Source organism: Vombatus ursinus, unplaced genomic scaffold (assembly GCF_900497805.2).
Source record: "Vombatus ursinus unplaced genomic scaffold, bare-nosed wombat genome assembly UNPS02014832.1, whole genome shotgun sequence".
NCBI lineage: Eukaryota > Metazoa > Chordata > Mammalia > Diprotodontia > Vombatidae > Vombatus > Vombatus ursinus.
In genome coordinates, this window is record NW_020954610.1 from 1,769,730 (window position 1) to 1,796,233 (window position 26,504).

Sequence of the window (26,504 nt, forward strand, 5' to 3'; positions counted from 1 at the left end):
TTTGTCAGCGAAAAGGCCCAGGGGAGTAAAGTATGATATTGCCCATTGCTCTCTGAGTCCAAAGAAAGAAAATCAGCAAAGGTGAACTGACTCTGCAGAAACAGCCAGTTCAGAATTTTAAAAGATGTTAAATTTTTTATGGGAAGGTTTTAAAGTAAAAGAGAAATGTGGAGTGCCTCCAAAGTTAAAAGGTGATATTGTGCAACCCCTTCCCAAACTAACTTTCTCTGGCACATTTACTTTTTCTTGCATTTTCCCCATCTCTGTTGTGAAAAAAATAACTAATGTGTCAATGATCATGGTGAATATATATACTACTGGTGTTGAAACCATGGATTTCCATAACATGAAAGGTCAGCATAAGCCCCACTTAATCAAATGAGAGGATCCTTGAAGTTCTAATAGTAGCACAGAAAATGTCATTATAACTCTTTAACTGGTGAATTATTATCTTGCATTTCAGGCATTCCTGGGGAAGAACAGCTTTTATCAGGCAACTAGTATATCCAGGTTTACAGAGCAGTGAGGTATGTGGTACTGTATCACTATAGTAAAATGTAAGAAATTTCAGCCCCCCAGACAACTTTTTGAGTTATAGATGTGTTGCCAATCTGCACTGGTAGAGGAAGTTTCCAGGCTGAAAATTCTTCACACAAATAAAATTCTGGGTTTAAACAAAATATAGATATAAATAGATCTATCTATCTATCTATCTATCTATCTATCTATCTATCTATCTATCTATCTATCTATGTTTGTGTGTATATACCACAATAATATTATATCTCACTTTATTGTGGTCTAAAGTAAGTAAAATACTAACTAATTTCTTAGAAGTAATATGGTCCCATTGTATTAAACTCCAAATGGGATATTTACTAAATGGGTCAATGTTACCTTGAAAGAAGAAATAAAAGAGAAACACTATAATCTTTCCCAATTAATACAGAAATAGTGCAAGTATGCCTTGTTCCCAGCTATTCTTTAACATAGTTCTTCAAATGCTAGTAATTTCAATAAGAAAAGAGAAGGAAGTTAAAAGTATAAACACTAACAAAATAGAGCCAAAATCAGTCCTGTGTGCAAATGAACTGAGAGTTTACTTGGAAAATCTCAAAGAATCAGTAAAGAAACTGAGACAATTAACATTACAAAAAATTATGAGGATGCAAAATAAAATTCAAAAAATCATATAACAATAACACACACCTAGAGGAAATTTAAAAATTCTATTCAGAATAGCCATAAAACATGGTAATATACTCAAGACTCTCTAAAATGCAATTACAAAACATTCTTTAAAGAAATAAAGAATGAAAAAAAGGAATAAAGAATGCTTTTAAAATTATAGGGATATTCATGAACATGGTTAGACTGTGCCAATATAACATAAATGGTGATACTAACTAAGCTGGCATACAGATTTAGTGTTATACCAATCAAACTGCCAAGAAGGTGTTTTATAAACTAAACAAACTAAGATTAGTTTAGAGGAGCAAAAAGATATAGAGATATATATCTCAAGGGAAATAATGAAAAAATACCAATGAATAGAAAATAGCACTTTCAAATTTCAAAATATATTATAAATATCAGTCATTACAATTATTTGGTATTGGTTAAAAAATAGGAAAGTAGTTCTTAGAAACAGATTATAAAAGCAAGAAATCAGAAATACTTGAACTCATTAAAACTGTGTTTAATAAATCCTAAAATATAAACTACTTGGGTGAAAAACTCTATATTTTACAAGAACTGCTAGGAAAATTGGAAAACAATTCAGCAGAAATTAGATTAGACCAGGTAGGTGTTCTAAACCTATGGTCCATGAACTTTAAAAAAAATTTTTAAACTGTACATTATAATTGATATCCTTGGTAATCTTATGTATTTTATGCAGTTAAAACCATTGTTTTGAGAATGGGTCCATAGGTTTTACCAGACTGCCAAAGAGGTGCATCACACCACACACACACACACACACACACACACACACACACACACAGGTTAAGAACACTTGGTTTAGACCAACGTCTTACACAACATATCACAATAATCTCAAAATGGTTATACAACCTGAATTTTTTTTAATTATACTACAAAAAAATTAGAAGAGACTAATATCAAGTACATTTCAATAAAATGTCAAGTGAAAGAATTCATAACCAATAAAGGGATAGTTCACAAAAGATAAAATACTTTCATTTACATGAAATCAAAAAACTTTTGAGTGAACAAAAACAATGTAGCTAGGATAAGAAGAGAAATTGTAAATTTGGGAAAGTGTTTGTATCAAATATCCCTGAAAAGTGTCTGACTGTCAAGATATAGAGGGAACTAACACAAACACATAAGACTAAAAGTTATTCACCAATTGATAAGTAGTTGAGGAATATAAACAAGCAGTTCTCAAAAAAAAAATACACATTACCAGCAACCACAGGACAGATTACTCCAAATCACAAATAATAAGAGAAATGAAAATCAAAACACATCTAAAGTTTTACTTCACATTCAGAAAATTGGCAAAAAATTGATTGAGTTGAAAATAATCATTGATGGAGGGACTGCAGAAGAATAGGCTCACTAATTTTTTTTTTGGTAGAGCAGTGAAGGGGTCTAATCATTCAGAAGAGACATTCAAAATTTTACTAAAAGAGTGAATAACATATCCACATACTTTGACCTACGGATCCCATACCCCAAAACGGTAGAAAAATAGATACATCTTATATATGCCAAGATACTCATATCACTTCTTGTTGGCAGCAAGGAACTGGGGGAGGGGAGTAGAAATCAATCAACTGGAGAATGGTTAAACAGACTATACATTAATACAATTACATTAATATAATGGAATATCACTTCACTATAAGAAATGACAAAATGCTTCAGGGATGCATAGAAGGACTTACATGAACTGATACAGAATTATATAAATCAAGCCAAAAGAAAAAGACACACTGTAACTACAAAAACATAAAGGGAGAGTATAAAGCAAAACTGAATGTTCTTTAATGTAAATTATCAAGCTCAGATGCAAAGAAGAGCTGAGAAGATGATCCTTTCTCCTTATACTATGGAGATGGGAGACTTCAGTTACGGCATATAAATAACATATATAACTGGACACAATCCAATTGGATTGTTGGTTGGCTTTGATCAACTGCTGTTTTATTTCTTTTTTAATCTATTACAAGGGATGACTGTATGGGTAAAGGGGGAGAAGGATATGTTTGGAAATGAATGTGACAATAATAAAAACAAATAAATAAAAAATTTTAAATTAAGGCTAAGTGAAATTCTATGTGTCTGTTTGAAAACAAGTAAATTTCAGTTTATTCTAAATGTGTGGTCTGCTGTTGTTCAATATCATACTAGAAATGTTAGCTTTAGCAATAAGAGAAGAAAAAGGGAAGGTATTAGAATAGGCAAAGAAGAAACAAAGCTATTACTCCTTGCAGATGACATGATGATATACTTACAGAATCCTAGAAAATCAAGTAGAAATCTACTTGAAATAATAAACAACTTTAGCAAAGTTGCAGGCTATAAAATAAACCCACATAAATCATCAGCATTTCTATATATTACCAACAAATCCCAACAGCAAGAGATAGAAAGAGAAATTCCATTTAAACTTACTGTAGACGTAAAATATTTAGGAGTTTACCTCCCGAAACAAACCCAGGAACTATATGAACACAATTACAAAACACTTTTCACACAAATAAAGTCAGATCTAAAAAACTGGAAAAACATCAGTTGCTCACGGGTAGGCCAAGGTAATATAATAAAAATGACAATTCTACCTAAGCTAATTTACTTATTCAGTGCCATATCAATCAAACTACTAAAAAATTATTTTATAGAGTTAGAAAAAATAATAACAAGATTCATTTGGAAGAACAAAAGGTCCAGAATATCAAGGGAACTAATGAAAAGAAATGCAGGGGAAGGTGGCCTAGCCATTCCAGATCTTAAATTGTATTACAAATCAGCAATCATCAAAATTGCTTGGTACTGGCTAAGAAATAGAGTGGTGGGTCAGTGGAATAGGTTAAGTATGCAAGACACAGAGGTCAATGACTATAGTAATCTATTATTTGATAAACCCAACGACCCCAGCTTCTGGGATAAGAATCCACTCTGAAAAAAACTGCTGGGAAAACTGGAAAAGAGTATGGCAGAAACTAGGCATTGATCCAAATCTCATATCATATACCAAAATAAAGTCCAAATGGGTTCATGATTTAGATATAAAGGCTGATACTATAAGCAAACTGGGAGAGCAAGGAATAGTTTACCTATCAGATTTATGGAGAACAGAAGAATTCATGACCAAACAGGAGATAGAGAACATTATGAAAAGCAAAATGGATAACTTTGATTACATTAAATTGAAAAGTTTTTACACAAACAAAGCCAATGCAACTAAGATTATAAGGAAGGTAGAAAATTGGGAAAGAGCTTTTACAAACAGTTTCTCTGATAAGGGCTTCATCTCTAAAATATATACAGAATTAAGTCAAATTTATAAGAATACAAACCATTCCCCAATTGATAAATAGTCAAAGGATATGAATAGGCAGTTCTCAGATGAAGAAATTAAAGCTATCTATAGTCATATGAAAAAATGCTCTAAATCACTGTTGATTTTGAGAAATGCAAATCAAAACAACGCTGAGGTACCACATCACACCTATCAGATTGGCCAAGATGACAAAACAAGAAAATGATAAATGTTGGAGAAGATATGGGAAAATTGGAACACTAATGCATTGTTGGTGGAGTTGTCAAATGATCTAACCATTTTGGACATATGGGAAAATTGGAACACTAATGCATTGTTGGTGGAGTTGTCAAATGATCTAACCATTTTGGACAGCAATTTGGAACTATGCCCAAAGGGCTATAAAAATGTGCATATCCTTTGACCCAGCAATAGCACTTCTAGGGCTATATCCCAAAGAGATCATACAAATGGGAAAAGGACCCACATGTACAAAAATATTTATAGCAGCTCTTTTTGTGGTGGCAAAGAATTGGAAATTGAGAGGATGCCCATCAATTGGGGAATGATTGAACAAGTTGTGGTATATAAATGTAATGGAATCCTATTGTGCTATAAGAAATGATGAACAGGCTGACTTCAGAAAAACCCTGAAAGACTTGTATGGCCTGATGCTGAGTGAAGTGAGTAGAACCAAGAGAACGTTGTGCACAATAACAGCCATGTTGTGCAATGACTAATATTGATAAACTTAACCCTTTCCAGCAATACAAGGATCTAAGACATCTCCAAAGGACTCATGACGGAAAATGCTATCCACATCCAAAGAAAGAACTATGGAGTTTGAATGCAAATCGAGGCATACTACTTGCTATTTTTTTCTTCTTCCTCCTATTGGTCCTAATTCTCATTTAAAATATCACTAATGTGAAAATGTTTAATAGGAATGTATATGTATAGCCTATATCAGATTGTGCGCCATCTTGGGGACAGTGATGGGGAGGAAGAGGGAGAAAAATTTTAAACTCAAAAGCATATGGAAGTGATCGTTGATAAATCAAAGTAAATTAATAAAAAAAAAAGAGAAGGAAGCCCAGACAAACTATACTTAATGTATAGTAATCACCCAATTAAAAAAAAAGTGAGGTCTGATACAATGGAACTAGAATCACAGAATCTGGGTTCAAATACTGGGTCTGCCACTTACTACCTATATAACCTCAGGCAAATCACCTAACCTCTCTGGGCCTGAATTTTCTCATCTGTAAAATGAAAGTGATTTCTGAAGTCCCTTCTAGTTATATTAATTGCCTTGGTTTACCATAGAATCAAACAAAATTATATTTTCCCAGCAGAAATATAAATAATATGAATTCTTCTTAAGGCTTTCATGTGAAATATCACCTAAGATTATGCACAGACAAAATTAATGCACCTAGAATAAAAAGGGAGGTGGTCAAAGAGGAAAAATAACAACTTTGTATCAAATTTCTCTAAGAATTTGGTATCCAAGATATATAAACAATAAATACATGTAAGTCTAATATTCATTCCCCAATAGACAAGTGGTCAAAGGATATGAACAAATGATTCTCAAAAGAAGAATTGAGAAATATATTTCTCATTACCCTTGTCCTCTCCACCCACAGCTCACTTAATCCTCTTAAGTTGCATCCAGTTAACTGATCTGCATTGATAGAGATTACAAAAATGAGTAAGGCATTACAACCACATGAAAGAATACTCCAAATCACTAATAATAAGAGAAATGAGTTACATGGCTGTACTAGAACATTACTATGCTGTCAGTGAACATGACAAATACAGATAGGCACGAAAAAACTTAGAACAGTGACAAAATGAACTAAGTAGAGCCAGGAAAACAATATATATGATAACTACAACAATGTAAATAGAAAGAACAACAATCACAAAATCACCAAAACTCAATGTTGCAAATCTAGAAAGACCAAACTTGGCCCCAAATAAAAGACAAGAGAAAATGTCTTCCCCACTTCTTCGCAGATTTGGCGGTGCATGGGTGTGGAACATTAGATTTTTTTTCTATGTGTTGATTTCAATGTGTTGATATTTTTGCTAATTTTTTCTCTTTTTAAAAAAAATTCTTCATGATAAGAGAAAGCTCTTTAATAAGTTTAAGGAGGGGAGTGAGAGAAATATACAGGAGAAATGTAGGCAATGTAAAAAGAAAAGATACCAATAAAACACTTTCAAAAGAAAAAATTAACACCATGTAGCTGTGAAACTAAAAAGATAAATCATAAGTGAAATCTCATATCAGAATCTGTTAAGTAAGGCAATATAAATTCAATCACAGGGAAAATTGAAATTGATCCAAAGGGACATACATTATTAGCTGTTACATGGCAGAAAATACACAAATCTTTCTCATTAGACCTATTTGTTTGCTGAAATCATGTGTCCCAATAATTTCTATTTCTCCTTGGCCGCATGTGTTTTTCTGCTCCTTCTGCCTGTTTAGGTTGACGTTTTTCTTGTTTTTCTATTTTGTCCTTCATTCTCTCAGCTAAGCACGCTCTGCCTCCTCAGAGGTGGAGCTCTGTCATGCTTAGCACCTCTTGAGACTCCACCATATCCCTCAAATCAACCAATTTCTACAACCAACTGTCAAATCTTTATCTAGATTCACACTGCGACCTGAACAGCACTGCGTGCTTCAAGGAATACAAAACAGAGGATATTCTATTCAATTCAACAAGGCTTTATCAATCTCCTACTATGTATAATAGCACCAGCATGGAGTAAAGGATAGGATAGGGGGTTCTTTTTTTGCAATTTGGAGAAGCCTACGGACCCCTTCTCAGACCTCGTCTATTTGCTGCTTGCATTTCTAATTGAAGGAAATATTAAATTTCAATTAGTGAAAATCAAGACATGTGTTTTCACATCCAGGTTCACTGACCCCTTGAAATCTATCCAGGGATCCCTTGGGAGTCCATGGATCCCAGGTAAGGGACCCCTGGGATAGAGGGTCAGCACTGGAGTTAGGATAATTGGATTTAAGTATTGCATTTGACATCAATGGGCTGTGTGATTCCAAGCAAGTTACTTAATTTCTCATTACCCTTGTCCTCTCCACCCACAGCTCACTTAATCCCCTTAAGTTCCATCCAGTTACTGATCTGCATTGATAGAGATTCCCTAGACAGATGAAATCACTTCCTCTCCAAAAATGAGTAAGGCACTATGCTAAGTATGGGAAATACAGTAAACAAAAACAACATAGTCCTTGCCCTCAATGAGCTTACATTCTACTATGGGAGATATACTGTGTTCTCAGACAAGTAAACACAATGCCTATGCAAAGTAAATACAAAATATTGGGGGGAAAGGGACAGGGAGAATATCAACAACTGGGAAGATCAGGACTGGCTTTCCATAGGAAGGATGAACTGTTTCTTTTATTTTTTTAATTAAATTTATTTTATTTTGAATTTATAAAACAAGCATTTCTACAACATAGCATAATAAAAAAGATGATTGCAAATGAAACTACAAACCTATTATGTACAACTTGCTATTCCTTTCAAATATATCATAGAGTTATCATGTAAATTTCTCCCCCCCCCTTTTTTTTAATTCCCCTCCTACACTAGATATGGCTACCATTAGACACAAATGTATGTGTGTGTGCAAATTCATTCTATGCCTACTTCTATTTTTCAGTTCTCTAAACTGTTTCAATGACAACTGAGGCATGGCCCTCGTAGGATATGGATTCTACCAGCAAGGAGTTTACAATCTGGTTGAGAAGAGACATTGCATATCAAAGTTTCTTTCTCTCAAAAGATCAATATCCCTGGAGTTGGAGGAGTTCACAAAGTATCTGAGAGAAGAATCTGATCCCCTTACATATTCTTTGTTAAAAGGCCTAAGCTATATTAAGTATGTTTTGTTTTTCTTCCAGTTTTTTGAGAAAATGGTTAAGACTGAATTATAGGGCTATCTGTAATGACTTCTTTGAAATGTCCCTCAACTATCCCCTTGAGATGAGAGTAGGGCACCATCACATCTGTTCCAGTGAGGAAAAGAATGAAAGTTATTTGGAAAAAAAAAAGAATAGATGATCAAGCAGTTTGTCTCAAAAATATTTATTATTACTAGCACCAATTGGTAGAGGTAGGCAGTTTAGTGAATAGAACACAGGACTTGGGAGTCAGAAAGACTTGAGTTTGAATTGTTATTCAAACACATACTAGCTATGTGGCCTTTGGCAAATCACAGCCCCTCTGTGCCTTAGGTTCCCCATCTTTAAAACAAGGATAATAATAGCATCTATATCACAGGGATGTAGTGAGGATCCAATGAGTTGACATACATAAAGCTTTACAAACCTTAAAGTGCTATATAAATGCTAGCTATTATTAGAGCACTTTATAGTTACTGGGCATTTTGCAAGCATTATCTCATTTGATCCTTACAACCACAATGAGAAATCATTATTTTTTTTTTATCCCTCAGCTTAAAGAAGTTTAGAAAGTGATATATCCAGGATCATTTATGCCCATGGTCTTGAAGGATATGAGTCTCCAAGAGGAGGCTAAATTGTGCACAATATACCTTTCTTAAGAAGATGAAGAAATACATAATATACATTAGAAAGATTTTCCTCCAAAGAGAAATAAATTTGTAAGGTTTTTTTTTAAAGGATAAGCCCACAAGTTACATGGCAAACAAGGATGGAGTTAACATGCAAACTCAGTTTTCATGACTCTGAATCCAGGATTCTTTCTACTATTTAACACCTTTGAAAACCAATCATTCTCCATTTAGAGTTCGTTTCTATTCAAGAAATAATTCAACTTAAGCTAGAAATCTCCTGTTATAACCCTGAGTCTTTCATAAATATGTATATGTATATGTGTGTGTACTATATATAGTTAAAGGGTGGGGTAGTAATCCAGAAAAAAAGTCAACTTCACTGTTTTTTTTTTTACTTTCCCATCAGTTCCAGAATAAGTCAAAGCACACTTTTCTTTTATTAAATTTATACATATCATCACAAAACTAGGAAGGAAGAAATCATTTGTGCTCTACTCTATCAACATCTACCTCAAGGTTTTACTTCTCTCAAAAGAAATATTTAGTATGTGGGCACTTTGAAATTGTCCATCAACTAGAAAATGACTTTTAAAAATTGAGTACTTGGGGAGCAGCTAGGTGGTGCAATGGATAGAGCACCAGCCCTGGATTCAGAAGGACCTGAGTTCAATTCCTACCTCACACACATAACACTTACTAGCTGTGTGACCCTGGGCAAGTCACTTAACTCCCATTGCCCAACCAAAAACACAAAACAAAAAATTGAGTACATGAATACAATGGAACAATACTATTCCATAAGAAGCAATGGAGAATTCAGAAAAGGATGAGAAGATATATGAACTGATGCAGTGTGAAAAAAGCAGAACCAATAAAAACATAAAAACAACATACACAATGACTACAATAATATAAATAATAAAATACCTAAACTTAATACTATAGAATTATGATGATCAAGTTTGGTCCTACACAAAAGTTAAGGAAATGCACCTCCCTTACTTCTTTGAAGAAATGCAGAATATTGCATGTGCTAACACAATTGGTTGGTATCCTGATTAGTTTTCTAGAACTGATTTTTATTTTCTCTTTTCAAAAAGTATTGGTTGAAAAGGAATGGCCTGATGCCTAGGAGAAGGGGAGGGACATATTTGGAAATGTGGATGATATAAAAACAAAAGATATCAATAAAAGCTTAAAAGGAAGAAGACAGGAAGGAAACCTTAAGAGCACAGGGTCCCAAAGAATCTTAAAAAAATAAGATAAATAAAATAATATAAAAACATAAGAAATAGTATTAAGAAGGAAGGAGTAGACTAATGTGTCAAATAATGCAGAGAGTTCAAAATGATGAGGAAAATGGAAAAGGTCATTGGATTTAGTCATAAGAAATTTAAAAGGAAAGGGAAGAGATATAACTTATTATTTAACATGCTGTGTAAAATACTTGGAACAAGCAATGATTCTGATGTGGTTTCATATGGTGACAATTATCATATGTGTGTGTGTGCTTTTTCTAACATTAGGATGACTGAAATCTGATCTTCAAAATGAAATGAAACTAGTTCCCTACCTTTTGTTAGTACTCTTTCAAAATGATGGATTCTATACAATACATACATGTTACATCGCTCTCTTTTGTCGTGTTATGAATTTGGTAGTTTTTAAGAATATTACTCCAAGAAACTGTTCAGAAATTGTTGCACAAAAAGAGCGTACTTCAATGACTGTTAGAGCTAGCACACTTTTTGGTGTAAGCAATCTTAGCGTTTCAAGAATTATTCAAGCCAATGAAAAAACAAGAGAAGTCACACTGAAGCATAAATAAAAGTGTGATTTACAATAAAAAAAATAACACCAAGAATTAACAAACTGAAGCTGTGAAATGGATTAATTAATTCTTAGAAAACAAGCAAAAACTTTCAGAGAGACCTAGCAATTGGAGGAGTCATTAACGACTCTTCTTCAGTATGGTATAGACTTCTTGAAATTAGAATAATAAGAAGACCAGTGGGGGGGGGGGGGGGGGGGGAACAGCAACTGACCACTGTCATGAAGAAGAAAAAAAACTTGTCAAGAGAAAGACAATACAAAGACTAGAGCATTAAAGTTTAAGGGAAAGTACTTTTTAGTTACGAAATCCCATTTTTCAGTCAAGGATCTATATACCAAAACTATAATCAGAAGTCTATCTTAGCCTACAAGATCTGAGCATCTTTATCAGGCAGCTAGTGGTGCAGCGAATAGAGTACCAGGCCTAGAGTCAAGGAGACCTCAGACACTTATTAACTGTGTGATGCTGGGCAAATCACTTAACCCCTAGTTTCCCCATCCGTAAAATGAGGATAATAATACCTCCCAGGGTTGTTGGGAGGGTCAAATGATGTAATAATTAAAAAGTGCTTAGTATAATTCCTGGCACACATTAAGAGCTATAGAAATATTAACTATCATTAATCCTCCCTTTAAATGTTTTAGGTATTTTTTGCTTTCACTTTCCCTTTACTTTTTCACTCAGTGAGAAGAAGTCTTTTCCCCATTGAGGGAATGATGATGAACTCTGATAAACATATTGACATACTGGGAAGCAGAATTGTTCCAGAATTATATAAATTCCCAAATGGAGATGAACTAGCACAACAAGACAGCATACCAATGTTACAAAAGTGAAGAAGTTTACCAAGAGATGAAGATAAACCTTCTTCATGGCATAGGAGCTCACCAGACTTAAACCCCTGAAAACCTACGGGCTATAATTAAGAGCAAGGCTGTTTGTAAAAGGTGTGGTTAATATCCAATGTTATAAAAGTGTGGTTTCACAATAAATAATGGAAGAGTGTGTCAAAATCTTATGAATTCAATTCTGAGCCATGTAAAATGAGTAATTACCACAAAATAAGTATATGTTGTATATTTCAAGTTTTTAAGATTTAAAAAGTGTAAGTTTTATAGTCTATGTCAATACATTTAATCATTTTGCTATGTACCACTTAATTTGCACACCACTGGATAGTCATCAACCATAGAGAGTAGCTACAATGTATGAATAATAGCATTTGAGATATCCAAAAGTTCACAAAAGAAAATCTATAAAAAGTGCCAAGTCTGAAACCCATGACCTTATATACCGATACAAATATAGACAGATAGATAGACAGATAGATAGATATAGTTAACATGCAAGAGGAACTAAAAAGCCTAACACAATAAGGCAAATATGATTTCCTAAATATCTTTGAATTTTGGTTGACTGATACCCCTGACAAGAATATGATTCTAGAAGAGTAAAAAAAAATTTTTTTTTCAAAACAAAATATGCAGTGGGGTAGAGTAAAGTAGGCAACATATAATTAAATTCAACATAAAATTAAATTCATGTGAGGAAATCCAAGAATCAGGGAATGGGGAAGCATGACGGAAAGAATTTGGGGGAAAGTCAATGGGGTAGAATCAGAAGCAATAAGTTGTTGATAGGACAAATAGGTGGTACAGTGGATAGATCAATGGCCTTCAAGTCAAGATGATCTTAGTTCAAATCCAGCCTCAGACACTTACTAGCCATGTGACCTTGGGAAAGTCATCTAATCCCAACCGCCATTAAAAAAAAATAAGTCATTGGCATATACTTTCAACCACCTGGACAGGAAGATGAACTACCAGAGGAATTCAGGAAATATGATGTAACTTTTTTTTCTACATCACAAAAGACTTTTTCAGTCTGGTGAAATCTATCAACCCCCTCTCAGAATTATATTTTTAAATGCATAAAATAAAATACACAGGATTACAAAGAAAACTATTTTATTGAAATAGTTATCAAAATATATTTTAAAACAAGTTCATAGACCCCCATGTTAAGAACCTCTGTCTTAACTCCTTAAATAGGTCCTCAGAACATCACTGAATTAAAACACAATAGAATCACACAGAAATTCATAGCCAGAAGGAACCTCAAAGAGCCCAAAAACAAAAAATGTTAATATGCATCAGAAGCTCAGTATCTTTCATAAATTAACAGATGATAAATCCATGTACTACAAATAAAGATCTCAAAATATCCTTAAGGATTCAATAAATAAACTGTACTGGAACAGAGCATTTTCACAGACAAAACTGTTGCCTGTAGTAACCTGGATATAATATCTATTCATAAAAGATTAAGAACAACATTTTTATGGATGTCATTTGAGCAGGTACTCATAATCTCCAAGTCACATGGAATGAAGAACTTCCAAAACATAGAGACCTAGTAGAAGAAATCAAAATCATCTGGGAACCAGATGAGATATGTCTCATCCCTGTCATCCTATCTGTTACTGGAGTGGTTCCAAGCATGCTTTCAGTGAGCCTACAGAAGATAAGCTTACCTCCTAATACTTTTATTCAATTACAAAAAATGGCCTTTTTGTTCATCTGTACAAGTATCCATAAACCAATAAACAAAACAGTAGTAATATAATAATTTATCTCAAGACTATTCTTATATGAATTAAATCAAATACAAAATCAGGATGATGGTAATAATGATAACTGGCACTTATATAGTATTTGAAGGTTTGCAAAGCATTTGACATTCATTATCTCACTGGGTCTGTACAAAAGTACAAAATATGTAGCTTGTGTAGGTGTCATTGTTCCAATTCCTTATTCCAAAATGAGGAAACTGAGGCTCAAAGAAGTGAAGAGGTCAGCAAGGGGCAATGGAAAAAGTGCTGGATTTGGAAACCAAAAGACCTCAGAATCCAGACTCTACCTTTACTACTCTTTTGACTTTGAAGAAATAACTTAACCTCTCAGGACCTCTAGTGTCCTTATCTGTAAAATTAAGATGGACTAGATGATGGGTAAATACTTAGCACAGTGCCTGGCCCACAGTAGGCACAAAATAAATTGTTGATTTGTTGATTGTAAGGTTGCTTCCTACTATAAATTGGTCAATCTATGATTCTGTGACCTGCCTAGAGTCAAAAAACTTAGTAAGTGTCAGAAGCAAAATTAAACTCAAGTCTCCCAGACTCCAAGTTCAGAATTCAACCTTTTCCAACCTGCTCCTCAATAAAAGTCCACTGTACATTCCTAGTCTCTACTTGAAAATCCCAGATGGCAAAAAAGTCAAAACTTCCCAAGCAGCCTATTCCGACTCCAATTTTTGGATAACTCAATTTATTGGAAAGTTTTCTTTATATGTAGCCTAAATTTGTTTCTTTGAAACTACCACTCACTGTGACTAGCTCTACCTTCTAAAGTCAAGCAAAATAATATCCCACTAGTATTCTCATTTCTAAGCTAAACTTTCCTAATCACTTTCTCCAACTAGTCTTCATATTGCATGGTCTCAAAGATCCTTTCCATCCTAGCCCAGCTCATCACCATCTTTCCTAAATGTGGTGCTCAGAAGTAAACATTATATTGCAAAAGTAGTCTGAGCAAGGTAGAGTAAAATGGAATTACCACCTCTCTTATTTTAGACACAATGCCTTTGTAACCCACTGCTACAAACCACCATAATATATATATGTGTGTGTGTGTGTGTATGTATATATGTATATGTACATATGTGTAAGTATATATACACACACATATGTGTGCTGTTGTTGTTTAGTCATTTTTCAGTCATGTCTGACTCTTCATGACCCCTTTGGGGGTTTTCTTGGCAAAGATACTGGAGTGGTTTCTGTTTCCTTCCCCAGCTCATTTTATAGATGAGGAAACTGAGGCAAACAGGGTTAAGTGACTTGCCCAGGGTCACACAGCTAGTAAGTGTCTGAGGCCAGATTTAAACTCAAGAAGAGAAACCTGACTTCAAGCCTAGCACTCTATCCACTGTACTACCTCATTGCTATCTATCTATCTACCTATGTATCTATCTATCTATCTATTTTAGCAACAACTGCTGCTTAGCCGTGCCTCATTAATCACTGTTGTTGTAGTGTTTATTTCTTGAACCTAAGTAGAAGACTTTATATTTATCCCCATTAAATTTTCATATTAGATTTGGCCCATCCTTCTAAGCAGGATCTTTGTTGAATCCCATCATCTAACATACTATCTAACCCGGTCAGCTTTGTGTCATCTGTAGATTTGATGAGTATGCCATCTATGCCTTCCTCCAGCTTATTGATAAAAATATGAAAAGGCCTAGGGTCATGGACAAATCTTTGGGATATTTCACTAACAACAACAACAACAACATAGCATTTATAAGATTTTAAGCAAGTATTTATGTGCTTAAATTTTAATTGAAGTGCTTAATTTAATTTTAATTTAAATGCTTAAATAATCATTTATAATACTTTAAGATTTTCCCAACTCTTTACTTTTCAATTTATCTCACTCTTTCCAAGTTGACATCGACCTCTTAAATAATTTTTGGTGGGATCATTCAGACAGATCTGAACCTACCTTCCTATACTGTCATCTAGCCTACATTTCTCCATCTTATCCATAAGGGCACTATGAAAGACTTTATCAAGTGCTTTATTGAAATCTGCGCATGCTAAACCTATACTTTTATCCTGATTTCCCTAATTATTTATTATGGGGAAAGAAAGGTTAGTCTGGCATGACCTTTTTGGTGTACAATAATTGATTTCATAATGATGACTAAGTCATCCAGAAATGAATAAATGGTATTTACTCTATTTGAAATGCAAGCAAATATATAGTGCATTTTATAAAAATTACCACTAAAAGTGCCTAAAAGAAGAGGGCAAAATGTCAGCTTCTTGGAATATCCATAATGAAGCAATGAAATAATAGAGCTTAAAGCGCTATGTAACTCTTGGGTATTAATATTATTGACATATATTGCCCAAGAGTTCTACTGGTTATACTCTGCCTGAGGGAGCAGGGCCCAAGTGAAAAAGATCAGTTCAACTAACTTATAAAGCTCACCACTAAATGGTTATTTTGAGTAGCTAGGTGACACAATGGATAAAGTACTGGGCCTGAGTTCAAGTCTGGCCTCAGACACTAGTTGTGAGACCCTGGGCAAGTCACTTAACCCTCTTTGCTTCAGTTTCCTCATCTGTAAAATGAGCTGGAGAAGGAAATGACAAACCACTCCAGTATCTTTGCCAAGAAACCTCCAAATTGGGTCACAAAGGGTTGGACATGGCTAAACATCACCATCAAATAGTCTTAGTTCTTGAAAACTCTCTCAATGACTCCTCTAGGACAGTATTTACTTGGTAAGTAAATACTGTCCTACTGGAGAGAACATCAAGTTGGAAATCAGCTTTAGAGTCTATTCTTAGTTAAACCTTGAGATTCCCCATGACTCTGGGCAAGTTTAACCTCCTAGCTCTCCACAAGTCAATTAAGAATTATCTATTATTCTATTAAATCTTATTCTATCTATTGTTCTATTCTATTTGTCTGTATTCTCTAACTACTACAAAGTTCTCTGGTAAGTGTAAATTAGAAGATGTTTGCAAAGCATTTGAAGCTCCCTAAAAGAGAAGCCACGTATGAATATAGAGTACTAATATCAACATCCTATTACTATCTAAGTCCCAGGGACAGGTGGTAGAGACCATGTAAAACATAATTCTGGATTTTTTTTTAATTCTAAAGTTGTTTTCTTGATTCCAATGCTGACCTAAGTCATCAATCTTAGTTGAGTACTGGAAAGCCAAGAAGCAAGATGCATACATACATACATACATACATACATATATACATATTTTTTCCTCCATCTGTCTTTTATAGGTATTAACCGGAAAATTAATGTCAAGTGCTTCAAGTTCCTCCAATGCACAGCATGAAGGCATTATCACATAATCACTACTGACTACGGCAATGGCTGTCTCCTAGGAAAACCAAAAATATTAACATTACTCTTTTCAGACTGATCTCAGCCCATCAGTAGAAACTGGGGTTCATTCACATTCCATTTAACTCTCATGGAACTTTCCTGAAAGTTTCTTGACATAGTTCTGATCACTCAAACATTTCAAAGTAGTCATAGAAATGATTGCATGAGACAAATATAACTTACTGAATGCATAACTTATCGAATGAAAGATCAGAGTTAGCAGTTCTTACTATTATCATATTATTTTAAATTTTCCTTTGACCTAATCTATCTCTTTCCTTTCTGTTTAAATTGACTCGCCAAAAAATGTCATTTATTTTATATAACAATAGTAATGTCCATAAAACAGTGCCTATTCTTTCAAAAGAAACATAATGCTACCAATAACTTACATGTTAAGGTTTGCAAAGCATTTTACAGATAATATCATATTTGATCCTCACAATAACCCCACGAGGGAGGCGCTATTTATTACTCCCATTTTTACAGGTGAGGAAACTGATGAAAGATAAACTGACTTGCCTAAGGTGCCACAATTAGGAAGTATGTGAGGTAACATTTGAATCCAGATCTTGAATCTAAACCACATGCCTTATCAATAATTTATATTTGCATGGTAATTTGCAATTTCTGAAAAAAAAAGTTCACATACATTAATCTATTGGATCCCTCAACTACCCCATGATGTATATGGGATGAATATTATCCCTACTTTACAGATGAGGAAACTGAGGCTCAGAGAGGTTGATGACCAGAAGGAAGTCACAGAGATCATGACAGAGGCAGCTACATCCCTTTCTACTACAGTTTACTGTCTCCCAGTAGAATATACCCTTTTGAATTATTTTCCTATTAGCACTATAGAGATTGTACAAGTTTATCTAGATTCCCTCACTTTTAATCTGTGACACTTGCACGCTGCACTTTCCAAATGGTAGGCTGAGGTGGGGCATTTAGTCCATAAGTATGGAAGTGAACAATACTAACAACATTGGATTTATTATTACAGGGCCAAGCAGTCTTAGGCAAAATATTAGCAGAATGTAAGTTTAAAATATGAGCTGGCACCCTGTCCTCTGTGAAAAAGAACCCATGAAATAGTAGGAATCACATTTAGAATCCCTAAAGTATTTAAATTCAAAGAATTATCAAATGATAAAACTGGGAGGGACATTACAGACTTAGTGGTTTCTATAATGAGGACCACAAAGTCCAAGGGGGAACAGAGTACAAGGAGAACAGGAATACATACACATGATACCAAGTATTATCATTTTGATCTTCATTTAGCTTTAACAAACTATCATGCGAAGGTCTGTGGAATATTGACATTAAAAATCAGTTTTCGTACAAGCAAATGTTAGGAACCAGTGATCTAAACTAACCCTCTCATTTTACAGATGAAGATTCTGAGGCCCAGAGGTGCAAAGTGATTTGCCCTGGGTTTCAGAGCCAGACAATCTGGGTTCAGATCTCAACTCTGCCACTTAACTGTCTGTGTGACTATGGATAAGTCACTTAACCTCTCTGGGCCTCAGTTGCCTCATGTATAAAATGAGAAGTTTGGACAAGATGATTTCAGAGGTTCCTTTCAACTTCAAATCTATGATCCTATGATTAAAATGGTTTTAGAGGTAGAGCCAAGACTATTATACAAACCTCTTGTACTCTAGTTCCTAATCCAATACATATATACATATGTAAAAGTGTATGGATATGTGTGTGTGAAGAACTCTTCTGTCTCTTCCTTCCTAAAGGATTCCAAACTATTTCACAGACATTCCTTCACTGTTATTGTTGTTCAGTTCTGTTTTGTCTGATTCTTTGTGATCCTGTGGACCACAGCACATGGATGTTGTCCATGGGGTTTTCTTGGCAAAAGTAGGGAGTAGTTTGTCATTCCCCTCTCCAGTGGATTAAGGCAGAGGTTAAGTGCCTTGCCCAGGGTCACATACCTAGCGTGTGTGTAAGGTTGGATTTGAACTCAGGACTTCCTGAACTCTGGGACTAGATCTCTGTCCACTGAGTCACCTAGCTGCCTCATTCCTTCACTACTCTTAAAACACTTCACAGGCCTCACAACATCACAATAAGTAAATAAGTGACAAATAAAACACTGTGTGAGGTCTTTGCCTCTTCTCGTGAAGGATTCACAATGAGATATAAAGCCAAAGAAAGTCATCTGCCTTACTAAGTCCCCAAGTCCCTGACATTTTAGGTTTGGGGATTCTTTGACTTCTGACCCTTACCCAAACCCAGGAAAGCACCAAGAGAAAAGTTATGAATAAATAATCTTCGGGAACTAACCCCTTGGTTTGTAAGAGTGACTAGGAAGTTACATTGCCCCGAGGTGCAATAAAGTCAATACCTGATCCTATCCTGGGGATGTTAGACCATAAAAAGTATGAAAGTGGTAAGAAACAGCGAGTGTAGCTTGGGGAGGAAAAGAAAGGTCCATAAAGTGATTGAAATCCCCCAATATGGTCAATACTGCAGCCTCCTTTCGCTGGAAAGATAAGCTATAAAATGGGAGGCACTAGAAAGCAAGGAGGATATGGGAGAAACTAAAATCGTCTGACCCCACCTCCCCCCCAAAAAAAACTTCTAAGTTTTAACACTTCTCTCTAACTTAAATGTAGTCAAAGAGAGCCTGCAGAATGTTCCTAGGCAGAAAGGGACTGCAACTTTTCACCGAGAATACATTTTTACAACTGGATATTGAAACAGCTACAAATAGAGTTTTATAAGATGCAAATAGCGACAGACCTTGAACCCTGGTAGTTCTAGGGAGTTGTCCCCTTACGTTGTCTCAACATTCCACTACTTGCTTGTAACAATATATTTATAATACAGAGCCTTCTACTACTCAATAGCCCCAACTCCCACAAGGAGGTATCACTTTCAGCAAAAGACTAGAACATTTTCCTGTGAAGCCAACGATGGAGATTTGGGAGGTTGGGGGAAGAGGGAAAGGGTCATGGGGTCTTTTCAATTGTTTCACAAAAAGTAATAAAGTCTCCATATTGCAAAAATCAGCCATATGCAATCACACACACACACACATACACACACACAACCTGTTATACAGTCTGCTTAATACTGTCAATATCTTCACTGATGAGACAAAATGTTTTTCAACAGGCTTATAAGTCATCTTAAATCAGTTATGACGGAAATTAGACTTGCCTTATTTATTAACAAGTCTAGAGTGGTCTATACAACTACACTAGAAATTTTACTTTGCGGTTTTGAAATGTATGTCATACACAATCCAGCACTCTAGGCTCTTCAGTAGAAGATCTGAAAAGCATGATTGAGCAGTAAAATCTTATACCCTGTTGCAAATCATCTTTTATTTTTATGTTCCTAAAAATAATTTGTTGCACTTGCCAATCTCTTAGTGACACAACTTTAGAACTGCTACACCAGGCCAAGAATAAACAACAAATAAGAGCTTTGAAAGCAGAGACCATGGGCCTTTTGTCTCAAGACAAAATTTTAGACTGATTTAATATGATAAGGGGCAGTTGATTTGGTGGAAAGAGAATACACTTGGAGTCAAGAGAAACATAGCTTTGAATCTTGCTTCCAACATAAACTGAGTAACATCATAGCTGAGTAACTATGAGTGAGTCACAACTTTTCTAAGTCTCAGTTTCTTCATCTGCAAAATGGGAATAATAATACCTATGCCACTCTACCTCATGAGGTTGTTGTGAGAATCAAAAGAAATAAGATGCGCAAAGCACATTGTAAATCTTAAGCCGCTGTAACATGTCTGCTGTTACTTGCTCACAAAGTTTAGCAAAGAAGTAGTTCTCTCCAAAGAAATCCTGGAAGTGATAACCAGTAGCTTGTGTTATTTTGTGAACCATTTTGCCCAGATCTTTAAAGCTTTGTTCAGAAAGTTACTTGTCTGTTTCAAAGATTTTAGGCTCTTAGTTTTAAGAAGTCTTAAGTAGCTGATTCAAAGTTTCAAACAGAAGTCTGTATTTCCACACATTACAATGATATTCTAGAACTGGATTTAGCACTGCTATAATAAAACTATCTAAGGCAGATTTGGGTGTCCACGTATGCCTTATTTTGTGCAGTAGGCTATGTTTCTGTAAATCAAAATATTTTATTTAAAAATCAAAATCAAAAGATTGAGATTAAAATGTTTGAATAAATCAACTAGGAGAGCTTGATCTTCTCTTGTGTATGTCAAACTTTTATATGTTAGAATTTCTTAAATTGAGGTATACTTGTGATTTCTGTCCATATTTGGGTTGTTTAAAAAAAAAGAAAATCCAATTGAATTATAATCATTCTTTTAAAAAACTACTTTATTCCCTAAAGTGTTATAAGTTATTCATATAGCGTTAATGTAAAATAGTATGAAAGTTGATGTGGTAATAGGAAAGATGTTTGCACAGAAGGTTTACAAAGAGAGTCATTGAATGGAAAAGAAATAACTGGTTACATCAGAACTAAAACAAAACCCTATGTCCTGAACATATCTGTAGGTGTACACATACATGTTCTTCATTTTCTTGTGTTAAACAACTCTGGGGCATTAGGATGTATTGACTACATACCTGGTCTCTTACTTCTCATTTATAGGTGCTAAAATTTAGTTACTACTTTGAAATAATATTGTTTATTTTTTGGGAAGGTTTTACTCATATTTTGTTGCCTATTATTTCTGCCATAAACAACAACAACCAAAAAATCCAAACATGAAACTTTAGCACCATGCTAAAAAAGGGAGACTTTTTTTTGAAAATGATTTTGTGTATATTACAGTGACTTTCAATAACATGTCAATGAAATGTCACTCAGTTCATAATGAGACCTGGTATCTACTGAGAGATAAAAATGAAAAATTGCCCAGTGAAGAGCCCAGCAGTGAAAAGAAAAACCAGGTAACATGGTACAAGTTTTGAAGGTCAGACAAACTCCTTCAGTCTTGTTTTGTTTTTTGTGTGTGTGTTTTTTTTTAACTTTCAAAGAGTAGCTCATTTCTGTATTGCACTTTACAAAGAAGCATTATTAACTCTTATACAGATGAAGAAACTAAGGCACCAAGAGGTTAACTGATTGAGGCAAGGTCATACAAAACCAGGAAGCAGATCAAAGAATGGAACTCTCTCAATTTTCAAAACTTCCAGGCCTCAGACCTGACCAATAGAATCAAAAGAATTCTTTTCCTATGTCTTTATCCCTATGCTGTCCTTACTATCCCACCCCCATTTGCCTGCATTTCAAAGGCTTTTACAAATCTAAAAGGAAATAAATTATCGAAAGCAATCAGCAATATGCTTCTGTGGAATGATAATAGTGATAATAGCTTTGTTTAAAAGAAAGAGCCTTTAAAATAAAAAAAACTACTATTGTGGATAAAAGAGGTAGGATGTTTTAAATATTAATTCATTTCAGGAGCTTCTGTAATAAAAAATCAAGCATATAGAATATTGGTCAGCTTTCTTGTTTCTTTTTTTTTTCAATTAAGAGCTGAAAAAATTAACTAAAGGTCAAAATTCTTCAAATAGCCTTCTTTTCCCCTTGGTCACATGTTTATTCCCCAACATGGGATATTTCTATGAACTTTATAATGACACTCTAGAATCAAGAAAAAATTTATACTTTCAAATTATATATACTTTTTGTCCTCTTCCTGAGGAAGAAATAATCAGATTTTAACTCTGTTTTGGTAAGGGCACATGTACCTTGAATGTTATACTAAAACCAAAAAACTCCACTTCATCAGCAATAGGATAGCTAGATCACTTATCCTTCCTTTCTGGCTATCCACTATACCTGTCAAAGAGATGGAAATCTTACAGTATTAAGTAACCTTTCCCATTTGGCCCTCATTAACAGAATACTTCAACTAAATTAGGCCTGAAAATTCACTTTCTTTCTGATAGAGCCTTAGAAGAAAGGTGCCATAGAATAGGTGTCAAGCTATGAAAAATAAAATTAGGAGAACTCCATACTGATATTCAAAGACTATTCCCCCCACCACATGAAATATTCATATATACTACCAGCCAGAAGGCCTCTGCCCAAACCCCACTTTCAGGAGATTCTCCATGTAGTCTAAAAATCAAAAGAAAGATGGGGTAAAGATCCTATTACATATTCCAAAAGGAATCTAGCAGAGGTGATCAAGGACTGGGTGGCAGAAAAGATTGAGCAGTTACAGCTTAGCAGTGACTTCTGACAGGATGACATGGAATGGAATGTGGGGATAAATAATCTGGCTTCCCCACAGAATTGGAAAAGCTAGAAAATTTCTAGTGTCACTGTTCTTATACCAACACTCATCTATGCACTAACACAGTTTTATCATCCAACTTATTCCCAGGAAATTGTTCAATGGGCAATTAAGATTTATAATCTAAATGGTCTCAAAATTATATCTCTGGGAAGTCAGGTCTAAATTAAATCAGACCAGGCTTTTAGGCTTCCAACCATCACATTTTCCTTTTTGAGCAAGTGCATTTCAATACATAGAACTTCTCCTCTTACAGATCATTTTCAAAATCGTCCCTAGGCACAATCTCCCAGGCAAAATTTGATCTACGGAAATGAAATATGAAAACTGGTTAACTCCAAAACTCAAAGAACAGATACTAACCTCCTTTAACAGATTTCAGAAAGTTAATTCTTTTTTTCTAGGGGTCTCCTCCTTTCTACAAAGAATTGTTCTAACTTCTTTTTGCACAATACACATGCTATCTTATAAGGGCTAATAAATAAGACAGCCTGAAAAAGTAATTCAAACCCAGGTCATGCATAGGTACATATTGTATATGAAATGAATATACAAGTCCTTGAAACTGAAAATATATATTACATGGCACAGAGATGTAGATTAAAAAGATAACCTCCTTTTAAAAGGAAAGCATTGCTCTCCAGATATGTCCCTGATTAAAGAAATGGATAAGTTACTGATAGATGAATCTAATAATCAGCTGCTTCAGATGCATGTTTTGGGATGCAGTTCACCAATTGAGGGTTACCTGCCAGGCCATGGTTGTGGGGTAGAGTGGGAGATAATGCAGGGAAGGTGTACTTTGGCTAAGGAAGGAATAGTAAGTAGCAGATACTTACATTTCGGTGATGTTCTCTGGGTCAGGACTGTTTGGTTCCAGCCGTGGAAAGGCCATGATACCAGGAGAAGGATTGCTGCACCAGATCCGAGTAGTACTGCATGTGCAGGACGTGGGGCAAGCCTGGGAGCCCCTCCAGAAAATCAGAACCAACCAGCAGAAACCCAAGAGCCGCGCCATGCCCGGTCCATGACACTTCTTCCAGGACAACATCCCTAGCCACTGAAGCCAGCCAGAGCTCAAATGTTTTCTAACCCCCCCCAAACACACCCCCCCACCCCGCCCCCCGCCCCCCTCTCCAAGCGCCTCCTGCTGCCCACGACCGGCCTGTTCCCACAGGGTCGTTCTTAATTTTACTCCCGGCACTCTGTGCGTCTGTCGGGTCCCGGTGTGCACTGCTCAAAGCGGCGGGAGCAGCTGGGGCATCTTGAGCCTCTTCACAGGGGGCACTACTGGGGATGCTGCCGCTGTTGCATATCCACGCGCCTTCTGTGGGTGGGGACTCAGTTTCCCTCCTGGGGACTCACGCCTGTGCCAAATCCGGGATGAAGACGGACGGACTGAGTCTTGAGCAGAAGGAGGATGTGAGGTGGAAGATATGGCCGCAGCACCTTGAGGCTGTGAGGCAAACAGATACACGGATGAGATGGAGAAGGGGACCAACGTTGCTTGTGACGGACATGCTCCCTCCCACAACTCCATCCAACCCATAGTGCCACCCCAGGGGTGGGTCGTGGCCCTGACCCCAGGAGGAAAGGAGACTCGATGCCACTCTCAGTGGGGATGCTCCAGCACCGCCCCCCCCCCGGCTGCGGGCCATGGGGAGGGTTACTGAGTCCCCAGGAGCCCTCAGACCCAGGTACATTAAGAACATGGGACACCCCTCAGCGACTTCATGCCGGGGTAGAGAGGACGCGGTTCTGGGGCAGAGCTGAGCTCTGGCCTCGGGAGGCGGTAGCGGCTTCGCGACGGATCTCCCCCAGATGATGCTGCAAAATCCGCAGCGGCCGCGGTGCCAGCTCAGGGAGAGGGGAGCCAGGGCAGCGGAGCCCCTCGCAGCGCAGCCCCGGCGGCCAGGGCAGGTGGTTGCGCCCAGCAGTCCTACCTGGGGGAGCCGCCGGGGCTGCTCCCGCTCCTCTGCCCCTCCTGCCGTCACCCTTCAGGCAGGCAAGGAGCCGAGCTGAGGGCAGCGGCCCCAGGAGCGCCAGCTAGCTCCTCACCCAGACAGACGGAGTCCGGCGGCAGCGGCGGCGGCGCCTCTCGCCCGGCTCAGTGCTCCCGGCGGGAGGCTCTGTCCTCCTCCTCGCACAGCTGAGGATGAAGCAGCCCCAGCTCCCGCTCCAGCCCAATTCCAGGAGCCCCCGCCGCTGCCGCCACTGCTACTGCTGGCAAAGTGACGTGGGGGCTGACGCAGAGCAGGGGCAGAAACTCCAGAAAATTAGTCTGAAATCCAAAAAAAAAAAAACCACACACACACGCACACGCACACACACACACACCCAACCACACAAACCCACAACACCCTCAAGACAAAAGCAACAGAAAGGGGGGAGGAGAAGGGGGGGCGGGAAGAGTAGGGGAGGTACCGCTGCTACTGCCCAGATCCAGATAGAACTAAGCATGTGGGAGTCCACACACACACACACACGCACACACACACACGCACACATACACACACGCACACGAGAGCGGCCGCGTCCACGCGTCCACACACACACACACACACACACATTCATCCAGTATAGACGTATGTCATATATAAATTATGTAGATGCAGATAAGATGATAGACTATAAACTGCTGTTATAACCCTTTCCCAAACCCTTATTCATCCTATCTTTTCTCTTAGTAGCATCATCTATGTCTCTCTCTTCATGTGTGAAATCCACCCTTTGCCCTCTCTGTCCTTCCTTTCCCACTCCTGCCTAAGACACTGAGGGAGCGGTCCTAAGGGGAAAAACCATGTATATATTTTTAATCTGTGAACTGCACTGGAAACCCAGTCTATCACCCCAATGTAAGGATGCTTCTGTATTGATCCGCCCCTTCCCCCTTCAGCCTGGGGGCAATATCTAAAATCAACTCAGGGCTCTAGATAAAATAGAGCTTTTCCTATCATTTCCATTGCCCGAGAGAGAACGCTAGGCTCAAAGAGCAGCTCGCAGGGGAAAACGCAGCTGGCTTGGCATCTCTTGGTTTCCCCGTGAGCTCTGCAGCAACTTTGGCCTTTAGCCCCGGTTATTTTATATTGTTTGAACTGGCAGGCTGAAATGACTCCTCCTTGGGAAACAAATCCCCGTTCCTAGGCAATGCCATCAGTAAGGGCCACGCCAATCCTTCCAAAGGAGATCTCTACTGTGCCTATCTCCTCCCCACCCCCGCCGCGAATGTGTGCACCTTCTGTGTGCGTAAGCTTGTGTGCGAGTATCTGTGCGTGCGCTCCCAAATCTAAGCCTTATCTGCCCATAGATAAAGAAGACTGCCCTGGGAA

General features: G+C 36.8%; 1 protein-coding gene across 3 annotated transcripts in view; it reads right to left on the reverse strand.

The window, feature by feature from the left end:
• Positions 1 to 24,268, reverse strand: part of LOC114025659 (BDNF/NT-3 growth factors receptor-like) — a 412,069-nt gene extending 387,801 nt beyond the window's left edge. For all 3 annotated transcript variants that reach the window (XM_027839136.1, XM_027839137.1, XM_027839138.1), the window contains exon 1: positions 24,015 to 24,268. In XM_027839136.1, coding sequence (XP_027694937.1) covers positions 24,015 to 24,226 — 212 coding nt within the window. In that variant the 5' untranslated portion in view covers positions 24,227 to 24,268. The remainder of the gene's footprint in view (positions 1 to 24,014) is intronic.
• Between the last annotated feature and the right edge of the window lie 2,236 nt (positions 24,269 to 26,504).